This window comes from Salvelinus namaycush, chromosome 13 (genome assembly GCF_016432855.1).
Source record: "Salvelinus namaycush isolate Seneca chromosome 13, SaNama_1.0, whole genome shotgun sequence".
In the NCBI taxonomy this organism is placed as follows: domain Eukaryota; kingdom Metazoa; phylum Chordata; class Actinopteri; order Salmoniformes; family Salmonidae; genus Salvelinus; species Salvelinus namaycush.
In genome coordinates, this window is record NC_052319.1 from 17,283,947 (window position 1) to 17,307,033 (window position 23,087).

Consider the following 23,087-nt stretch of genomic DNA (forward strand, 5'->3'; position numbering starts at 1 on the left):
TGACTGGTGTCATTGATCTAATGAGAAGATGTTTGACTGGAGGATAATAGATGCAATCTGTGTCCCAAATGGGAACACGGCCTGACCGGGGTCAAAAGTAGTGCACCACATAGGGTGCCATTTTGGATGCAACCCTAATGATGAACACTGCTCTGTTGTTTCTGGTCTGGTGGCTGATTGGAGGATGTCCAGGGCTTCAGGGCTTTCCTTTGTCTTTTCCAAAAGGGCTGGTGACTCCCATGGTCACTGTACCATGTAGTTAGGATAGGCAGTCAGGATGCTTTGATCAGAAATCCAAATCCAAAAAGCATATTTTTAAAAATATGCTTTTTTCCCCTTTGAAATGAAACAAAGTAAATTGTGCAAAGTGGAACATGCTATCACATAGGCTAAAAAAAGGTAATGTAACTAAGAATTGGGTTAAATGTGTGCTCTCTTTCCTCTGCAGGTGTCCTCGTGTGATTGTCCAATCAGAGACCTGCATGTGTGAAGCCGCGGCCAGCAATGGAACCCTGGCCTGCAGTGGCCTGGGTCCTACTGCTGACGGTCATCGCTGATTGGCTGAAAACTGCCCAATCAAAGGACTTTACAGAACAGGACATCATCTACCTCCATCCCTCAAGTAAGAATCAGACTTTATTATTTCATGACCAAAAGCATTTAATAGAGGGATGGTGTCCCAATTTCCAAGATGAGAGTGATATGCTTCTAGACATCCAATACTAATAGCATGAAAGCGCTGTAAATTACTTGTAACCTATTTCACTATGTCCAAAATGCAGCTGACTTGCATGGAATTGGCGTTTGTGTTGGACTAAATGTATTAAATTATTCCGACAAGCTATGAAAATGCCCAGGGTTTGGTCTGCGATATGGATGCCTTGTAGATCAGTCAGCACCTGTTATTGCACTCAGAGATCCCACTTCTGCTAACATCATCAATGATGTGACCGGGCTGCTATTATCCCAGTGACTGGGTGTGATAAAATTGAGACGGTCAATCAGTCACCGCTATTGGCCTTAACTGTTAATCAACTGGCCAAGCCACGTCCATGTATTCATGTAGCCCAGCCCTTTCTCTCTGAGAACGTGTAAGCCTTATAAACTAGGGCTAGGGGGAGACCTTCAGCCCCTCAGTCTCCTGTAAAAGCTGTCATTAGACTGAGTCTGTTATTACAGGCCATCTCTAATGGAGGAGAGGCCCCTCTGTCTCTCTGTCTCTCGCTCGCTCTCTCTTTCTCTATGTCTCTCTCCCTTTCTCTTTCTCACACACACATTCACTCTTTTACTGTCTTGTGATGAAACTATTTTGTTAGATGAGCCCCCTTTGTTTATTACACCCCTTATAACTGCTGCTTATCCCAAACCTTAATAGACTGCTCTATTCCAATTTTGACTGACCCTTAAGAGTTATGAAAAAGTCAGTCAGAGGCTATGCTACTCAGGAATAGCTGTTAGGGGTGTATATCCAGTGAGGTTGTGATCCCAAGCCAAACCAGACAGATCTACAGCTGGCACAGCAACTGCCTGCTCCCTCCCCTCTCCACCACCAGGCCAGGCTCTTTGATCTGAGGTATGGGGTCATGTGACTCCATGCATAGCTACCCGGCACAGTCAGACGCCCCACAGTCACCCATGTTGTCACTGCCTTCTGCCCTCTGCCTTCTTTTGTCTCATCCACACATTAGCCCAGCAATATTTCCACTCAGCCCCCCCAATAGAGACACTACACCGTAACTGTAAGACCAACGGCAAATGGCATAGATATCTTATTCACGTCTATTCAATATTTCCTGAATCAGTTCAGATTGAAACAATGAAACACATTATCAATAAATCAAAGGAATGCTTATACAGAGGGACTGTTATCTTAATTAGAATTCTAGTGGTCTGAACCAAGTCGTGACAGTGACGACCAACTAGACTCAGCTGAGGGTAACTGATTGATTGTTGTCCTTTGGCTGTCCCTGTGACTCGGGACAGAATGTTCCGGGCATGGGCAGAATGTGGACACTCACTAATTGGTCCTCAGTGTCAATTAGATCATGTTCCCGAGCCACAGGAATGGTTGCTTTCCATAACATAGTACTCTCAACTTGTTCTCTCTCTCCTCCCCTCTTCTCTCTCTCCCACCTTTCCTCCCTGTCTTAACTCAATGTGTACCCGTGCCAGTATAGGGCCAATGGTAAATAACTACAAGTCATGTAAGTCACATTACAGCTGGTAAATTGCTGCTCCGCACCTCAAGTCCTCTTAAAGGCCTTTTTCCTAGTTTGTTAGCTCAGTAGATAAGCTAAGTTGCCTCGACATGGCCTCTGTACAACAGTCTTTTCCCATTTTTTCAGACCCCCTACAGTCCACTTACCCCAGTCAGTGTGCAACAAACAGACTAGGGCACTATAGGCTTCTGTAAAGGGGCATATGCTAGGTATAAGCTCCCAGATTAGGGTCTGAAACAACCCCAACTCTCCCCAGGAAGCGGGCCTGTTAGAGGTCAGCCCTCCCACGTCTCAGAAACAGGTCCCCGTGTAGCCAGAGAGCAAATCTCTTAAGATCTGTGACTCTTTCATCACAGAGAGGCAGAACTCCCGGGATCAGGTTAACACTGTGCCGGCTTTCCGGGATACTGCGGGAGATATCCGTGTCAGCTCGAGGCCACCCCTCTAGTCCCAGTGGGGATTTGGTAGATTGTGTGTGTGTGTGTGTGCGCGTGTGCGCGCATGTGTCCGTGTCTATGTACATATGTGAGCACGTGACAGGGTGTTTGCGTAGTTGTGTGTATGTCTTTGTGTGTGGGTGTGGGAGGGCTGCTAGGGAGCGGTAACTAACCAGACATCCTGGGAGATGGAGGGAGGGGTCATGGTCTAGCTAGCAGTGGCGAGGCAAGGCGGGATCATGGTCTGCGTCCCAAATCGCACCCTATTCCCGATATACTGCACAACTTTTGACCAGAGTCCTATGGGCTACATAGTGCACTGTATAGGGAATAGGGTGCCATTTGAGATGTAGCCATGGTGATTGGCAACAAGCTTTGTGTTCTGAATGAAGTTTGCCTGACCTGCAGACCTGCAGCTATCATTGGGGAACGGTGTGGAGGAGTGGCCAATCAGATTAATGTAATGGTGTGAAACTGGAAAGACTAACAGCTTCTTCGTCCCTTTGATCACAACAGATGGCCCACCATGGACATTTTCCATCTTCTGGGGACAATGCATTGAGAAGGGAGGCAGCAACTGTGCTGCCTGGTATTAGTCTTAGTGTTTCACTGAATTAACAGAGTGCATGGGGTAAACTGCACTTGGCAATATAAGTCTTTATCAGAACAAGTGTGTGTGAGAGAGATGTAGATTACTACTAGTCATAAACTATGTACAGTATACTGTATGTTGGTGCAAGGACTGAGTTCCCCTCCCTAAAGTCCATGTTGTAAGAGTGATTTTTGTTTTACTAATCCAAAATAACGCGTTCCATGCATTCCAAACTTATTTATCAAAAAGTTCAATCTTTTATTGGACAGATTTCATAAACTAATACTATTATTAACCCAGCTTTTAGTATAAGCGTGCTAATCTTATTCAATGTTTCAGGACTTCTGTTCACTTAGGCTAAGTGTATGTTGGCTATGGCTGTGTGACTGGCTATGCATGTCCCAGTGCCCTGGGCATGACTCTTAATCAGTGTGTGGAATAAGTGTGTGTGTATGTTTCTACAGCCACTCCGTTCCCAGGCGGGTTCAAGTGCTTCACATGTGAGGAGGCACCTGACAACTACGAGTGTAATCGCTGGGCGCCAGACCTGTACTGCCCACAAGGTGAGTCAAACCACTAGGGCAAACCAATTTTCTTTTCAGCACCGTTGATACCAACAGTATGATTTCAAGCCCTACTCATTAAGTAATAATAATATGTTAATTCTTTACTCCTTCTGCTTTCAGATAGGACCTACTCTTACTTTGTATTTAGATTAGGCATTCTTTCCTTCTCTGATTGCTGCCACAAAGTTGTAAATGACTCTGTTCCTTCAATGGAGGCCTCGGTGTATTATTAAGTATATGTCACCCTGCTGTTGACATGTTTAGCTCATAAATAGCTAGTGAGTTAGCTTGGCTCGACCTCTATCGGACAGATTTACAGCTTGCTCTTAAAGACTAATAAGTTACTCTTGGCCGAGCCCAAAAAATACACGTTCTTTGTATAAATAATAGCCTCATAGATCGTTGGATAGAGACATGCACTACTTGACCAAAACTCCCTGGAATGCTCTCTGTGACGTGGTATGATTGGCTTTCCTCCAGGTTTTATGGGTTTGATACTAAAAGTGACATACAGTCATGTATAGCTTTGGAGTATATCAGATACCGTATGGCAGAGGCTTCAATGCAGGAAAGGGTCAGATGTAGGTAGCCTATAGTGTTTTTCCCCACGACCTATGAGCAGAAAAGTACAGCTTTTCTCTCAATTCTAACTTAACTCAATATCCGTCCATGCTAACCAAAATGTGGCAGCTACAGCAAGAGGTCAATATGTCTTATTTACTATCTTTTTTCTCAACAGAGACCAGATATTGTTACACGCTTCACAAGATGGACGTGGAGGGGGACAGTGTTTCCGTGACAAAGCGTTGTGTGGCTCTGGAGGACTGCCTCTCTACTGGATGCTCTGAAGAAGACCATGAAGGAAACAAGGTGAGGAGTGGGAACAAGGGGAATAGTGTTGAGCCTAGTGTTGGGAGGTTAGAATGGCATGACGTGGGGTGAGGGTTTCTCTGGCGTAATTATTCTAGTTGACTTTGGGCATAGCATTTTTCTGACTTGGAATTTTTCAGTCATGACGTAGACCGAGGTAGATGGTGTTGTAGCCAAACTGCCGCCAACAGGGTAAAGTTTATGGTTGGATCTCAGGCTATGGTGGTGGTCAACTCTGGACTGGGGTCAGAGCCAGGGTCAGGCAACGTGAACAGGGCACTTTATATTACGGCCCTGTCCCAGTCACCACCACTTAACTGTGCTTTTGAGTTAATCCGGAGATCCTCCAAAGTGCTCGCTCCAGATAAGATAAAGAGAAAGGTTGAAACTGCTCTCTCTCAGTAGGCTGTCATTCTAATCCCCGGTGAAAGGTGTGTGTCTTCACTACCTCGGAAGTCTGCATTATTCCCCATTGAGAGACACAGAGAGAGAGAGAGACATAGAGAGATGGAGAGAGAGAGAGAGAGATAGAGATAGAGAGAGAGAGAGAGAACAGAGAAGACGCAAGCGAGTGTTGTATCTAACGTTTCAACTTTTCTCCTTTAGGTCTGTACAGCGTGCTGTGAGGGTAATATCTGTAACCTTCCTCTCCCCTGGAATGAGACGGAGGCCGTGTTCGCCACCACCTCACCTCTCAGTGGCACCACAGGAATCCCACAGAGCTACAGACTAATATCCTGCCTCCTTTTCCTCACCCTCCTCATCTCCAGCTATGTTTGAGAAGTGGAGAGAGATACTGACATATACAATTTTCTTTACCAGCCTGATCCAACTGTTAATGTATTCCGATCCAACTGTTAATGGATTCAATCTACACCCTATGGAAATAGTACTCACTGCAGTTTTTGACATTTTATTTTCCTTTTAATTAAAAAGGAATCCAGTTTTGATTCCCTTTCATCATTATGGTTGGTTTCAATAAAATGTGCACTTAGAACTGGACACTGATACTGCCTCTAAAACACAGGCAATATGGCTGTCAATCTTGAAGGATAAAACATAATAAACATCCCAGTATGAAATGACATAATTCTCCCCCTACTAGTCTTCTGCACAGGGACAGAAGGAGGGGAAACTGTAAACCTTGAAATGTGTTGTGGCATGTTTGGATTCGTCAGTAGGCTATATACTGTAAGAGTTTCAACATTTTCCAGCGATGAGGAAGAATTGAAGAACAGCTTCAGCTTCTATGAGGATTTGTCTGGTGTAATGTTTTTATGTTTTTACATTTTCACATTTGTGAGTCAGTACCCCATGTTGTATGTTTGACACATATGTACATATACATAGTATTTATTTTTTTATGGAACATTGTTGTTAGAAGGTGAATATGTCTGTGTGAAACGTTACGCCGGTAGGTTTATATAATAGCATGTAAGTGTAGACTACATCTTTTATTTTCCAGCAGGAACAGGTGACATAGGCGCTGCTCATCCTTTTACGTCTAGTATGCAGAAAGTATTTTTACCGACATGGAAAGAGAGCCGGGCGCTTATCAAACAAACACTTAACCCTTTGGTGTTTCTGTTGTGGGAAGACTATTTCCTCAAAACCTAAAAAAGGATCAAAGTTAATTACAGGTCTATTTTAGCTTCAAAATGTACCAATGATGAAAAATAAATCTGACTTTCCACATGATACAGCTACCCACATACCTCAGTGCAGCACTTTGTTTGGCCTAGGCTTTGGAAGCTGTACTGTAACTGCAGGACAAATAGCATGTTTTTATGTCTCGTCATTTCAGTTTTAGTGAGAGGCAACAATAAATGACTTGCTTTGTGCGCACACAATTAATTACTGACACTACGTGCTCTTCAGGAGACTTTTTCTCACAAGTGTTTTAATGTTTTTGTACGTTCTTGTGACATGTCCCTCTGATGTTTGTACTGTGCTCTGTTCTGTGACATGTTTCTCATCCATCACTCTCTGTTGGCGGTGTGGTCGCCTGGCCAGGCGAGAAAACTGCAGAGTTAGCAAATACAGTGTTATTGTTCTCCAGGATTTCTGATTTATTTAGGCTGACCGCCCGAGACATAAAGGAGACTAGTCACTTCCCCCCTCCAGACCTGGGTTCATTTACTATTTTAAATCATCGTTTGGCTTAATGGACCAATAGAATAGTCCCAAAATGGCAAACCATGCTCACATAGTACTTCAGGCAGACTAAAGCAAACGATCAAAGTATTTGAAAGATTTCAAATAGTATCTGAACCCAGGTCTGCCCTCCTCCCTCCCTACCACACTGTCTGTTCAGTAGGACTCCAGCCAAACAGCAAAAGGAAAACAGTGAAGCATGATTTACAGAAAGCAAACATTTTTACCTACTGTAGTTTGCTCTCTTAACATTTTATAAATTACATTTCGTTTTTTATGGGGTAACATAAGGGCTAAAACATGTTGTGTCCCTTTAAACCAATCAGGCAATACTAGATTTTCCCTTTTAAATATTTTGCCGGGACTTTTGTACTGTGACCTGAATGCCAACATATCATGCCAGATGTTGCCTTAACTCATTCTTAGTAAATGCTGTACAATTCATGGAAGAAGTGCTTGTGCATGATCTTATCTAGTCATGTTGTGCCAATTGACGTTATGTAAATATCATCTCCGTTTGTATATGCAATGTCTCTGTACATAATTGTATATATAGATGTGAAGGACTTTGTAACTTCATATTAAAGATGAAGACATGACCACTTAGCCAATGGTGTATGAGATAAGTGTTATTTGAGTGACTCAAAAATACTACTGTGATGCTGGATACCATATTCAACCAATGGTCTGACCAAACTAGGCCTGAATACCCATTTTTGTTAATACTATCAGACAAGAGAATCAGCACACTATTTCACTGAAGTTAAACAGTTAAATGCTTCGCTCTCACCATAGTAGGAATCAGTGGGTGATTCCTTTGTCATGATCATTTGATAGATGTTACATTTTTTATAATGCTGCTGCATGCCATTACTATTTAGGTCCCACAAAAACATTTCACCGTTATTCCCCTGTTTTCCAGTCGTCCTTTTTCCACAGATTGCAGAGTTTCCAGCAACTGCAGCCCAAACCCTAGCGTGACGCCTATAAATCTGCTGTGTTTTTCTACCCGTCGACCTTTCAGCGGCGGTGACGTCTGAGGATGACTCATCTGAACTGAGCAGACCTGTGTCATCTGTAGAATCAGCAGCGGTTTCTGATAAGCCATCCTTGGAGAGTTGTTGTAGGGGCCCCTGATGCCCCGTTCTAATACTTAAGGGTGGAAAAGCAAACAAACGACCCTTCAGTCTGGACAGCGCTTATGCCCCCTGCTTGAGGAATGGCCATTATGTTGATCCTCAGGCCAAGGTACTGGTGGGTTACAGCCACTGGCAGCAAGTGATGTATTGATGTATTGCACTGAGAAGTAATAGGATTGGACAGTTGGCTTTGAAAAAACGCGTCATTCAAGAGAATAATTCTTTGAAGCATTGTAACATCCTATTTTAAAACAAATGACAAATCACAGTCTAGCTATAAACAATAAAGTGTATGGTGCTCTGTTCAAATTCAGATCACTTGAGCAAACAGTCTAAACAAGTTCCCAAATACAATACAACAGTAAAGTCTGTTTGGACTGGGTGATGTCCTTCATGGTAATTTATGGTCTTGTTCCAGTGGCCTCAGACCGCTCCCATAGTGGGATGTAAATTGGGAACATGACCCCAGTTGGATAGAACTCTAGGAGGGTCAGAGGTTAATATCCTGGGCCGTTTGTCCGCTCTGTGTCACAGATGGACTCTGCAGTGAAAATGAAGTCGACTTTGTTGTAGTTGTAAAGGTTTTCGGTTTCACTCAGAAGTGGCGTCTGTGGTAGCTGGGTTCATAGGAAAAATCTTGAAACAACCTAATCCATGGCAGTCAGTGGGAGAAAAATGTCTTGTTCTTTTTTGCCTTTTTGGCTTCTCCTCTCAGGGCAGCCAAAACAGCAATAGCATTCTCAGGCTTTAGACCCTACAGTGTAATTTCCAATCCTTTTCATCCAAAGGGATTAGCCTCTCTCTTTTACCTCAGGATCTGTGGGGTGGTAATTTAAAGGTGACCTGTGAGAGAGTGTGTGGGAAAGGCGTTTCTCTATTTGGCTTTTTGTTTCAGTACTCAGATATACGTGTCCTTCACAGAGAGGTTGAACTCTTAGATTGAAGATGCCTGTTGTGCAACAACAGCAAAAAACTAGAATATGTCAATCCTCAAAACATAGCTCAAACCACAGCTCAAACATATCAAAACCATCACCAGAAAAAGTAACCTGTCATCACCAGCAAAGCTAACTTTGCAGATGAGCCGTAACATGTTTTTAGTGATTGCGATTGAGTGCAGTTTCAGGCCTGGTTGTTGAATGCCTGGCTGGCGAAGGCAGGGTTTGAAGAATGACCCTCATTGTATGAGGGCATGGCTGCATATCCTGTTCAGCTTCGACCGGCTGAGATTGTAATTACCCTTACAGAGGACTCTCAAGGAAGAGGTACAGTATCTGCAAACACATCAAGTCCTCTCACTGCAGGGAACACAACCCAGCATAGGCTCTCTGTGGATTCCTGTACATTGAAACAAGTGGTTGCCATTGGTAATGGTCACTGATAAAGTAGCCTACACATGGCATAACCTGGTAAGAGGGTGATAGTGGAGCTAGGCACAGTGCTTGTGATTCTGAAAATGGACAGAGTTTAAGGATACTACCTTGTATGAATGTTCATTTGATACAATTGCTATGCGTGTGTGAGCGTGCGTTTGTGAGTGTGTGCTAGCTTTTCTGCAGACATAGTTTTATATAGAAAAAAAGTGTGATCTGTGTGTGTTCTGTGGTCTACTCATGAAGCATCAGAGGACCGCATTGCATTACAAGAAATATTTATTAAAGCAAACACCACCAGCAGTGATTGACATGCTCCTAGGTCACCACGGGGTTTCCTCCAACTCCTTCTCATATTTATATAATTGATGTCATTACCAGCTCAATCTGACATCTTATTTATTTTCTCCCCAATTTCGATCTTGTGTCATCGCTGCAACTCCTCAACGGGCTCGGGCTCGGGAGAGGTGAAGGTGGAGTCATGCGTCCTCTGAAACATGACCGCCTAACTGCGCTCCTTAACACCCGCCAGCTTAACCCGGAAGCCAGCCGCACCAATGTGTCGGAAGAAACACTGTTCAACTGACGATGGGGTCAGCCTGCAGCCTGCAGGCACCCGGCCCGCCACAAGGAGTCGCTAGGGCGTGATTAGCCAAGAAAAGACCCCCCCCGGCCAAACCCTCCTCTAACCCAGACAACGCTGAGCCAATTGTGCGCCGTCCTATAGGACTCCTGGCCACGGGCGGGTTTGGCACAGCCCGGGAATGAACCCTGGTCTGTAGTAACGCCCCTAGCACTGTTTCAGATCAGACAACTGATAAAAGGAACATATAAAAAGGTAAATGAAAACATTGCATTGTTTCATAAGTCTGGCTAATCAAATGTTTAAATCAAAGAATGAATGTGGTGCATGTTAGAATTATGAGTGAACAGCCCAGGCCCTAAAGATATAACACCCTGATTTGTCCCTGTGAATACTACTTACCATATAGGAAGCATTAGTGTAGTGTAGGCTACCAGTATAAGATGTCAAAAGATTGACCGTTTTGAAGAACTTCTATAAACGAAGACATGACCGTGGGAACAGGGTAAAAGAGGACAGCAATAGATGTTGCTGGGCGTAACCGCGGAAACAATCAGTGGATATTGATGTAAGTGTGAGCTCTTCTCCAGAGGAAGACACTGACAATAAGGAAGCATGTTGTGCAAAACCCCAATATATTTATGGAAGTTGTTTCTGGTTTGGAGGTGATCCAGGAGGTGTAACTGCTTTAGATGCGTTATGGGGATTCTGAGTCATGACAAGTTGTTGAAGAGCTAGCCTGAAAGACGGATGGTGTTCCCCGGCCCCTTTACAGTAAAGGGAAAGGACAGAGCTAACTTTCAACACCTGATTCTCAGAAAAGAAAAAGAGAAGACTGGTTGGTATGGAAGGGAATCACAAAAATAGATTTACTTTTCATGCCTTTCCTCCCATTTGGCAACACACACCTTTGCTCTACTGATCCAACTATGTCCCATGGAGCAAAGCACTCTAGTCTATACCCACGACTCCCGCACCGCAGCTTTCCCAGAAGCACCCTTTCTGTATGTTGTGTAAGTTGTGTTTGCTTTTGTCTGCCCAAGACAAAGTCATGTTCATTACAAATCCCTGTGCTAATCTGTGTCTCCATTTCATGAAAATCCTGGCGTGTAGGACTAACATGATTAAGTGGTTGTGGTGATGTGAATGAAAAGACAGAGCACCAGTCCTGGCCTTGGTCAGCTCTGGGATTGCTCTGGCTACAATGTGGCTGATTGAGGGTAGTAGCAGGTTACTATCACTGGCTACACTTTGTCTGACTGGGACCACTAGTAGGTCTCTGTCTGGAATTTGGTCTGGGGTTAGGGTTAGGGTTGAGGCTAGGGTTAGGATAGAGTTACGATGTGGCCATGAAGCTAGGGTTAGGTAGCCTGACGACTCACACTAAATTCTTCCGCTGCTCTATCGTTCGTTACATACTTTAGTCTGAAACTGCCATCATTGAAGTCGTTTGTGGTGACGAGGGACACGGGGGGGGGGGGGGGGGGGGGGGGTGTTGCACAAAACATTAGTCGATTGGATCGTCTCTAACAAATCAGAGTATCAAAGCCAGTGACACATTTTCAAACTGTAGCTTTACCCACGTGTGTTCTGGCTCTGGCCCAACCCATCGGTTTCTGGACCAATCAGGCGGCCCGAATGTGTTTGCATTCGGTGAAGGGTTGGGGAGGTACTCAGATCCAGACTCATTGCAGAGAAGAAATGAACGTCTGTGGGCGTGACGTAGGGTTAGGGTTTTGGAACCTGGAACAGGATTACTGGTTCTGGGGATGTGAATGAAAGATCTGCTATTGTACATTAGTTTAATGCAGATGAGGTACCGGTATAGATTTTAATGAATGCAGTCTAGTGCAGTCCTGCAGTAAAACAGGAAATTATGTGTTGTGGATAGTTTTGTTCTCCATTGTTGTTTTAAGTGGACAGACTTTGTGACACAGCTTTCCCACTCCCTGCAATCAGGTACATCCTCCTGACCTGGCTGAGCACTCACCCTGACTCAGTAAACTGGAAACAATATATTCAGCAAGCTCTGATGTCTTATGACTGACTGCATGCTGTGTGTTTTTGCAAGTGGTCCTTGGCGCCTGTTTGTCACAATTTTGCGGGTGGGGAGAGAGGTAGAGAGGGTGTAGGAGGAGGCTTGGCTTGAAGCACTGGGCATATTGTTGTTATGACATGCATTATCTGAATTAGGCCCATACATAATTATACCTACGGAGGAGCAGCTTCTATGAAGGAATTTTAGGCGCGTTCACACCGCACTTTAGCCCAGGGTTAACAAATGCTTGTGTGAACACAGGATAAACTAGACCAAGGCCAGTCTTAGCCTAGGGATAAGATAGCCTGGGGCTAAGAACAATGCAGTGTGAAAAGTCCTTTTGAATGTCTTTGAACTTCAGAGAGTTGGCTTAACGTTAGACCAGAGTTAGCTATCTAGCTAGCTAACAAGCTTGTGAGTGCACAGCGGCACCAGAATTTAAATAAAACATGTCTTATTGTTGTTAACAAATCCAATATGAAACGTGATAACTTTAGTATCCTTAAATAGCAATTAAAATTTGTATCCATTCTTTTCTAATAAAACATCTTTCTCCCTAATTTCGGAATCATAATGTCAGTAGGCTACAGTAAACTATACTTCAGAGGGGAAGGGGCAGGTAGCCTACATACACACTGGAAGATTTTCAGCTGGCAGGCAGGCAGGCTGGCTGGCAGGCACTGGGATATGTTTCTGAGTGACAGAGTGAGGACTTTGCATAGGCACTTTGTTGCATTTTTTGTGGGACACCAAAAAAATGCCTGGAATGTAAAAGAATGTTATTAACCGGTTCCCATGCTCGTTCCTGGTTCTGTTTCTGTTCCTCTAAAAATTGCGTTATTTTCCCGGTTTTCGGTTCTGTTCCTTGAACCAGTGCCAATCCCTGGATACAACTGATATGTTTTTGATACAACATAGAGTTTGTCCACACAAAAATGGTTACACAGCCTATGTTATTTCCACAATGTTTGTGTCATTATTTTTGTGCAGAAAAAATATTTTGTATCACAACCGTTGTGCCAATACATTGTAGATCAGTTGTACAATCTGTGGGTACAGAGCCCATGTGTTGAATTTTAGTTTGCGTGAGTGGATTAATGGTGTCCTAAATAGGCTAAAGATTTCTGTGATCATTTCAATTGAATGTCGGAATTGAATTAATGAAATTCCTTGAAGAAAGGACCATTTCTTTTGGAGTCAGGTTTGATGTTAATTATTCATTCTTTATGCAAACTAACAAGTAACCAGTCTGACCTAGATATCAACCTTAATTAAATATTAATGCTGCTAATTTCCCCCTTACAATATTAATTATTGTGATAAATTCTGCCAGCATGTGCTTAAACCCCCACATATTTACAGTTTCAGATCAGTCTTGTTGTCGACAGGAGCAATTCAGATCAGCTCATATCAAGACCGACAGACAGCTTTTTATTTTTGTCTGTCTGTCTGTCTGTCTGTCTGTCTGTCTGTCTGTCTGTCTGTCTGTCTGTCTGTCTGTCTGTCTGTCTGTCTGTCTGTCTGTCTGTCTTTCATATTTCCTTAATAAAGTAATTCCAAGGAGGGAGTCAAACTTTAGGAAATTATAATAACGCCCCCTCATCACTCACAACTCAACCTCCATTCTTCAGACAGGAAACTGAGACCAAAACTTTCAATACAGTTCTCATCCACATGTATAATATTCACACTGACCCCTTGGTTACAGTGAGTGAGTCTCAGTGGTGGGGAAAGGTAATGTAAATACATAATGACTGACTCACTATACATCAAAGACTTCATCAGCAATATTCCTTCAAGACAATAGCAGCAGTCCTCAAAACAACAAAAAAGGAGAGAAAAAAAAGTTGACATGCAAAACCTTGGCTAGCATTAGAGCTGGAAGCAGAAGGTGGAAAAAACATGTATTTGAACCTAGACGTATCTGTTAGACTGACAGACACAAACCACAGTGGGTAGGCCTACATAGGGATGAGAATGTGAGAGAAAAACCTCTGAGGCGTTGGTTTGAGACCTTTCAAAAGCAACAGACTTTTTATTAGTTGAGTGATGTGAATTGTCCAACTAGATTAACTTGTTTGCTGTCTGACGCTGGCCTGCCATCTCCACATCTTTGTCTTGCAGCCTGCCTGGGATGTTAGCTAATTGTTGTGTACAGCCTTATCTGTCAGCAGCATGGGGCCCTGCTTCAACAGTTAACCCTTCACTGGCTGATCTGAGATAAACCAACCCAAGAACTCGGCCCATGAGGTGATGGTTACTTCCATAATTCTGGAATTAGTACTAGGAATCAGTTCCAGAACATTTCTGCACTTTTTAGGATGTTCTCCTGTAATCCTTTTCACAGTTGTGTGGAGTCTGGTGTCCACACCCAGGCGTGGCTTTATACCCAGGATGTAACACCTGTTACAGAGACAATAAGTTGACTGTGTGTTTCTAAGCCAATTGGTTTACCGCATTTTAAGCATTAGCCAGGGTGCAGGGGTCCCAAGAAATATCAACAATATCATTCCAATATTTTTCTATTGCATATACAAACAAATCGTCTGTATCCACAGAAGATGCAATAATTTGGGATAGACATCCCTTTTCTCCAAGGAGAAAAATCTAACAAAAGGGTTCTTTGTTGCAGAAGTTTCAACAATTGTCTGTAGCGACCATGTAAATGTAACACAGAAAAACATCTTGTTCATTCAGATCCAATTAGAGCCAATAGAGAGCCATGTCAATCAGCGGTCACTGAGGCATGACCCAAGATCCCAAACATGTAAAGAGGCTCAAATGATACCTCCAACATGCAAGCAGATTCCAGACAGACTCAATGCTTCGAGGCTGTTGTCTGGTCTCTCTCCACTCGTGACGATCACACGCACCGTTGTTTGATGCTGAGGCAGCCCCCCTGCCACGATGTCTAGCCTTGATAGCCTGATTAGTAAAGCCCCTTGTTCTGGAACCATATCTCACACACACAATCACATCCACCCTGATTAGGTCACACAACACACTATACTGGGGTTTATAAGTATCTGAGTTCAGTAGACATTGTGACTATTCCCTGACCTTTGTGGTAATGCAATGCATATGGTGCTTGTCTTTGGAGTGAATGGTTTGATTTGGTTAGATTAAACTGGCTGGGAAATATGGGACTTTAAAGTGATTTTTAAACCTACATTGTACACATTTTCTCAGCCTTTTCTAAATGTTTAGTCTTGAATCTTTCTATTGCTTACATTATTAGACACTAATATTCCCCTTGCTGTTTGATGGCTGTACATTGTGTACAGTTCACAGAGCCTGTTTATATTAACATCTGTTTGAACGTATTGTACAACACACACAAACTCTATGAACATTCACCCCTGAGCTTTCCAGACAACAAACCCTTTGTGAAATCACTAAGTACTGTATCTGGGAGACAATAAGAGTTAAATAAAACACAGTGATTTTGTTATAAACGCCCAGTTCCTTAACAATATATATATTTTACTATAGAACAAAAGGAAATCTAGTCTATGGTGTTAACCCATGTGACAAGTACATTATGTCCAGGTCACAGCACCGCAACCCTTGACCTTGTCGGTCTTATAAGAACACAGGGTGTTGGCCAACAGAGTTTGTACCCTGCTGTGATAAACACCACAGAGACCACTGGTTGGAGCAGTGCCCTCTTATTCAGTCTCAACAACTCTTGCATGCCTTGGCACTATTAGTGCACTAGTCCTATTTAACCCCTCTCTAAGGACATTGTAAACTGTACTAAATATGTGTTTCCCAGTTACTGACTTGATGTTGAGATAATCTTACCATATGATCTTGCTTGCCAGCTCATCATAGAGAATAGCTTACAGTGTAACAGATTTACAACTTCTTTTTACTACCATTTATCTAAAAGTGCTGTGGAAGTGAGTGGGAACTATTTAAATGATTAGACATGTTAGAGCTTCTGTTATGGGTCTTTATCTGATAGGTACCATATTTTTCACCAAGACACCGTCTCTACAGGACAAACTGAATAAATATGCACTATAGCACTGCATGCATGGAAAGGTACAGCAGTAGGGCTAAGTAGAGCAGGAATGAATGGTCTCATCCATGTATCTACATGCTCAGTGTAAAGAGAAGCTGGTGAACTCTAAACCCTGTGTGACCTCATCATTGTCGAGGAAGTGTGAGAATTCAGTTGAACTAGGTCATGTTCACTCATCTTAGGCCTACTTACAGTGTCACGCCCATGTTGAGTGTTTGTAAATATCCCTAAAAAGATGATCAAGTGCATTTTGTGGAATAGCCTGTTTGGTAGGGTTTGGTTTTCTGGCACAACATTTGTACTCCAAGAATGAGGATAGAGAATCTATCAGCATAATTTCCAAAAGGTACAACTACAATTAATTTGAGATACTGTGACAGGAGACCCATCTGCTGAGCTTCACCTGGCACAGTAGAGGATAATACAATACATGTTAAACAGTACCCCAGAGACATTCACTTCTACCACTGGTGACTCCCTATACAATAGCCTGAACTGAGACATGCTCATTTTAGCTTATCAAGTTCAAACACATGCCTGCTACAGTCAAGGAGAGATGTGGGTCATTAGGTCAAATCATTTCAAATGTAATTTTTTTACATGTCTCCCCTCACAACACCGATTTATCCATTTATATGAAGGTCACTTCAACAATCCCTGCTTCCCTTCTCCCAGAAAGAACTGACCACTGACAAGGTGATGTGTTTTATTGCATTTAATGTGTGGACCTCAGGACAAAAGCTGCCACAAGAATCACAGACCCTTTTAAAAACAGTTAATCTTGTAAAGTGACAGAGAGAGACAAGTGCTGCCCCTCCCTTCTAGCCAAGCGCATTGATTACTGTCACAAGTACAATATTCAAGGATTCAATGGTTAACTGGATCTCAGGACCTGTGAACAAGACATGAGGTCTCTATTCTGAAGGCAACACGGATCAAATAAGAGCTCTTGAGATTAACCTCATGACATCAGAAAAGCTCAATTCTTACCTTTTGATAAAAATGGGGGTTTATCAACCCAAGTCAAGGGCAGCAGCAGGTCCCCATGTTTTTCTTATCTAGCTGCAGGATTGATTCTACTATGAAAATCTCATCTGGGCAGAGTCAAGCCACCCTTAACGGGGAAATCCACTCAAACTATATATATTTTTTGTCCACTGTTAATACAGTCCCAAAATGTTTTATATGTCAGCAGTCAAGTTCAAGATATTGGACTTTGAAGAAGCAAAGTGTCACTTACCACATCACAAAAAGAAACAAATACCCAAAGACAATTTGAGTGGATTTTTCCTCCACCTTCTATTTCACATTCAATTTAACTTTTATTTATACAGATAAATCTCATTGAGATAAAATCTATTTCGCAAGAGAGACCCTTTTCAATCAGGCCAACCACAATACACTAAAGGAACAGACAGAGATGCTGAAAATAAATATATTATAATGGTAAAACTGTCAGGGATCATGGTTGTGGGTATTTCACAATATCGGTGTACCATACTACTATTTTGAAGGTTTCTATACAAATGTGAAGTACAAATAAAAAGCAAATAGTAGTTAAGGGCTGTGTAAAGAGCCTTGACACGTCAAGGTTTAATAGCAACCACATACCAGACACTCTCCCATCATTCAGGTTTAGTCCCCTTGCAGCTTCTTCATGATAAGGCTATGAGGAGGTGCGCTGGTGAAAACTGTCCCCACGAAAACATGCGTCCCCCACAATGCGTGGCGGATGACTTTGCAGCAGCCCAGGTCCTCGATGCTGAAGCCCAGGTTACGGTACCTCTCATCTGTCTCAAACAGTGTGTTGTTGGTGTACGACCCAAAGAACTGGAGGAAACAAACACATGGGAAAAGATCCGAATACTGCTTGTTTTGAAAGATTTAAGTTGAACAAATATAAATCCATTTCAAATCGTCAAGAAGACCACACAACTGCCATCCCTGTCTCACGAACTGTATGTACTGTTCATAAAATATTACAGAAAGATCTATTCCTGTAGCATAGTACTAATCCTTAAGCAGCCATTTTAGTCACTTCTTACTGCCAGGCCTGAGGATGGGTCTATGAAGTCAGCCCAGAAGCCTTCTGTCCTCAGGGCATAACAGATTTCCTTGGCACCAGCAACAAACTGCAACAGAACAATGCAACAACAAATTTACCTTCGACAATTGATTTGATTTTTATTTTCCATTCAAGCATTCCAATTTTGTACTGATACAAACATGTGTAATAGTGACCAACATTCTGATTGTGTTGTTAACTACAAACGTGTGGAGGAACCTACATGACCTGCTTGCTATATGTATATATATTTTTTCAGATACAAAAGAGACCATCTGTTCAAACACATTGTTATTGGTAATCATATCACCATCAAAGATGGCAACATGCAACAAGTGCTGTTGTAGAGATCTAGCCTATTGCTGGGATGGGAGAGGAGGGTGCGTGTCAGGGTGTAGTAAATGAGTGCAGTCAAGGGGGTCAGCGGCACAATTAGAGCGATTCTCAACCAAGGGCATGTTTACCAGACGGTGAATAACGCACATTGTCACAAACAAGCCCTGCTCTAAAACGCACTGCCCTCACACACACTCAAGACTACTAACAGAAGTATTCTATTGTAATGCTGAGATTGGGAATATGTAATGCACAACCACATTATCATAAACAAAAGAGTACTTGCTACAAATAGGTACTTGCTAATACTTAGGAGGCATTGAGTCTGAAAGACTATGTACAGTTGAATCCTTTCAATTCCTTAAATGTAGTTCTCAGAGGAAAACAGACTGGGTTAAAATATACATGTGTTTGCCATACACCAGCAACTCATAACTCCCTACAACTTCAGACAGTAAAAAAATAAAAAAATAATTTCCTCAGTGGTTCTGATACAGTTCATGTTGTTCATATGCTATGGGTAAAACTACCCACGGTGTTGTGACACCAACTCACTTTGTCTAGCATCAACTCCCTCTCTTTGTCCACCTCCTCACACCATGCTGTCATGTCGTTCTGAGTCTTCTGGGTCACCGTGACAACCGTCATGGCGTTGTTAGGGGCCTCAGGGAACATTGACTCAAAATCTGCAAACACATGGGGAGAACATGCATGGTCAAAAACTATACATGACCATCACACCAAGAGTTATTATGCTCATACATGATGTACATTCCTTTAGTGTTTGAGCCCCCTCTACTGGATACATGTAGAATCTCAACATCAATCTCACAAACACTGAAGAGGTAAACACTTTCACCTCTTTTTCCCTATCCATTCCCCATTTAAGATGTGGAAAAAATAAACACATAGACAAAGTATATCAACAAGTTTGAAAGTATAACACTGTGCCAGAAAATGTGTGTAGCATGATCAGAGTGTCTGCTTTTACAGTGCATTTGGAAAGTATTCAGACCCCTTGACTTTAACAACATCTTGCACAGCTGTACTTTCGGGGTTGATCAAATTATTCTCTGCATTCTCACATTTTTTGGTACCCTTCCACAGATCTGTGCCTTAATGAAATACTATCTCGGAGCTCTACGGACAATTCCTTTGACCTCATGGCTTGTTTTTGCTCTGACATACACTGTCAACTGTGGGATCTTATATAGTCAGGTGTCTGCCTTTCCAAAACATTTACAATCAATTGAATTTACCACAGGTGGACTCCAATCAAGTTGAAGAAACATCTCAAGAATGATCAATGGAGCACTTTCGAGTCTCATAGCAAAGGGTCTGAATACTTACGTAAATAAGGTATTTCTGTTTTTATTCGTTTTAATCCATTTTCAAAAATGTATAAAAACTGTTTTTGCTTTGTCATTATGGGGTATTGTGTGTAGATTGATGAGGAAAAACATGCATTTAATACATTTTAGAATGAGGATATGTGGAAAAACAGAATGGGTCTGAATACTTCCTGAATGCACTGTATTTTGTGCATTTTTACAGAAAGTAAGACTGCTCACATAGGGCTATATCTGTTTGGTGAAAGGAAAACAATCATATATGTACCTTTCTTCAGCAGCTCAGGGCAAGACTGTATCGCACACTCTACATTGGAGTTATCAAAGTACTGTTCTGCTCGGTTGACTATTTGTTCAGGGGGATCAGCCTCTTTCCCCTAAGACAAACAATCATGGAACGTTGCTCAGAAAACCAAAAACATCCCTGAATATTACACTGCATATATGCATATGCTTCATTATCACCAGAAGAAATGTATGTCAATTGTGAAACCAACCACACTTACTTGGAACTCGCCGACAAATTGGGCAAGGATGAACTCATGCCTCTCGCTGCTGGAGGGAACAGTCAGCACGTCGGGGACTGTCCGGTGGACTGGGCCTTTAATCTTCTGTTCTGCTGTGCCTTCCAGGTGGCAGTCAAAGCCTGAGTTACCTGGCAGTTGGAAGCGCTGGTCCTGAGGCCCGAACGGACCCATACTATCATCTGGCCAAACTGTCCTGGGTCCTGACAATGAGACATAATTTAACAAGAAGTTGATCCAATTATTGAGCCAATTGATTCACATACCTTCTGAATAACAGAGAGTTGGTATATGACGTTCACATTCAGGCAACTTCAGTATCATCATTGTAATTAGATGTCTGCACTTACCAAGGTCAGGGGGTGTGACTGCTACACGAGGCTCATCAGAGCCAGATGATCCAGCACCAGAGAATGTTCTCTGGTTGGTTCCAGCAATCCGCCGGACCAGTACATGAAGCCCTGGCAGGTAAGTCACCAGCCTGGCTCTGCTACAGAGCACCTGAGGAACAGAGAAGGAACATCCCCATCAGGACACACACGACACAAGCATTAAGTGTGTGTGTGTGACATTGGATTCTGATCAAATCTGGAAGTCTCTGTCAAATAGACTTACACTGGCCATCCTGTTGGGCCTCTCCCTCTTCTGTTATTCACTTGCAAAACTGCAAAAGACAAAGTAATAAATTAACCAACTGCATAAATCTCATTGAGATAAATCTCATTAGACACAAAACACTGAAAGTAGGTGCATAAACGGATTATCATCAAGCTAAATAGCTCAAAACAAACAGCAGTTGACTGTCAACAGGCTAACTTGCTGGCTACAAATAATTTGAATCACAATTCAGAATATCCTTACCCCGTAGTACCGTCACTTAGTGCTCATTGACAACTATTTCAGACGACATAGCTGCCACAACATTACATAACAGGGTACAGCAGGACTGTAGGGAATGTTAGCTAGCTAGCCAGCTAATGTTAGCTAACTAAAAAGTGAGAGCTGTGGTGTATTCATTGGTCAGATTCTGTTGCAAAATGTTTTGCAACAGAAACCGTTTACTCCAAATGCTCTTGCAACATGACGTAAAAGATGTTGGGTTCTTAAATGGAATTTGTAGTTCATTTTAATGTTATGGCAAAGACAGTAAGTACTGTATGGTTTCCTGACCATTCCAATCTGAATAGTCTGTGAAGTGTTTGGCACAAGCTTCACAACTATAAATGATACATTCTTCCATGCTCTAAAGTGGAGTGAAGTCCACAGGGTTCCTTCCACCTTCTTCCAGCTATGTTTCCCAACAGCCCAAATGTTTTGCAACAGAATCCAACTAATGAATACACCCCTGCTCGCTAAACTGCAGTACATTTATTTTCAGTTTACATAGGGACGGCAGGTAGCCTAGTGGTTAGAGCTGACAAGGTAAAAATCTGTCGTTCTGCCCCTGAACAAAGCAGTTAACCCAGTGTTCCCCAATAGGCCGTCATTGTAAATAAGAATTTGTTCTTAACTGACTTACCTAGTTAAATAAAGGTTAAATAAAATCATTTAAAAAATTGGTTTGATATTTGGAGTTTGCTCATCAATAACTCTACGACTGTACCTAAACCACCTGAGCGCCAGTTGACAGGTGGTATATCTGGAATCAGATAACAATAGAGCACAAAATACAGCCTTTTTCCCCTCAGTTTTGTTTACAAAAAGTGACTTATGTGCTGGCTGCTAAGGGATCATCTTAAAAGTGCGATCAGCCAAATCTGGTATTCACAGAACAATTACATTTTAAAATGTTAACTGACTTGCCTAATTAAATAAAGGTTAAATACTTTAAAAAAATGGGTCTTAGTAGTTAGAGCTAAGTAATTAAAATGAGGCCCTATGTAGTGTGTAATCTGCATATAGGGCTAACCCTCCTGAAAGGGAATGTAAAAACGTATATTTTGTTTACATTCAATCCCCAATATTGCACTTTTACGACTGTCCCTAAACCACCTGAGCGCCAGAAATCAGCATAATGCCTCCTTCTCTGTTAAGGAAAGTGCTCTCTAACATCATCTGATTCTCGATATATCCTATCATCATCCTATGACTCCGTCTGAGAGCTATTGACGAGAAAACTCCGAATATTGAAAGTAAAACCAAATTTAATGAGGTACAAGACAACACAGCTAACGTACTAGCTAGCTCTACGTTAGCCGATTTATATTAGTTTAGGCTCTGACAATAAATGTAATATATTTACCTTAAATAAATTCGTTGAAGAATATCCCCTTCTTGCAAACATAAATCAATATAATACGTTGAAAAGATCAATAAGTCTTATCTGTGTTTATCCTTGACCTAACTTTAGCTCGCCTGCCATCTATCTGCTTCACCTTTCGTTGTGCACATGCGCGCTTACGTGAGTAAATGACGGGACCCTACGAGCGACCAAAATGGCTTGACGTAACAAGGTTGCAAAAAATAAATAACATCAAAATGCAGAATCATGTTTGCACACTAGATGTCGTTATATCCCTATCAATGAGTGGCAGCATGTACCTACAGATTGATCCCTGCAAAGGCAATTCTAAGGAGAGTTTCAGACAAAAATGAATGTGAAAGTTTTCGTCAGTGTTTCTTGTGGCACTGTAATTAGTGGCTAACCTGTATAATGTATAAAATAATCCTCAAACTCCCGTTCAGATGAGAGCTTTGTACCTGAAGAGCTGTGCTAGAGGTGCCCCTACTGACCCTGGTTCGATTCTAGGCTGTTTCACAACCGTCCGTGATTGGGAGTACCATAGGGCGGCGCACAATTGGCCCAGTGTCGTGC

General features: G+C 42.3%; 2 protein-coding genes across 3 annotated transcripts; one reads left to right on the top strand and one right to left on the bottom strand.

Moving 5' to 3' along the window:
- Positions 1-504: 504 nt before the first annotated feature.
- Positions 505-5,464, top strand: lypd6 (LY6/PLAUR domain containing 6). Its single transcript, XM_039006264.1, has 4 exons — positions 505-622; positions 3,713-3,811; positions 4,554-4,684; positions 5,291-5,464. The coding sequence occupies exons 1-4, from the start codon at positions 505-507 to the stop codon at positions 5,462-5,464; spliced, it is 522 nt and encodes a 173-aa protein (XP_038862192.1).
- Positions 5,465-16,698: 11,234 nt separating this feature from the next.
- On the bottom strand, positions 16,699-22,654 carry mmadhcb (metabolism of cobalamin associated Db). 2 transcript variants are annotated; one of them, XM_039006859.1, is made up of 8 exons: positions 22,515-22,654; positions 20,888-20,936; positions 20,623-20,773; positions 20,255-20,475; positions 20,017-20,125; positions 18,955-19,085; positions 18,044-18,130; positions 16,699-17,828 (listed from the first exon to the last, which is right to left on the bottom strand). In XM_039006859.1, the coding sequence occupies exons 2-8, from the start codon at positions 20,894-20,896 to the stop codon at positions 17,634-17,636; spliced, it is 903 nt and encodes a 300-aa protein (XP_038862787.1). In that variant the 5' UTR covers positions 20,897-20,936; positions 22,515-22,654; the 3' UTR covers positions 16,699-17,633. The 2 variants fall into 2 exon arrangements, with proteins under 2 accessions (XP_038862787.1, XP_038862788.1); XM_039006860.1 differs by lacking the exon at positions 22,515-22,654 and adding an exon at positions 21,792-21,944.
- Positions 22,655-23,087: the final 433 nt, after the last annotated feature.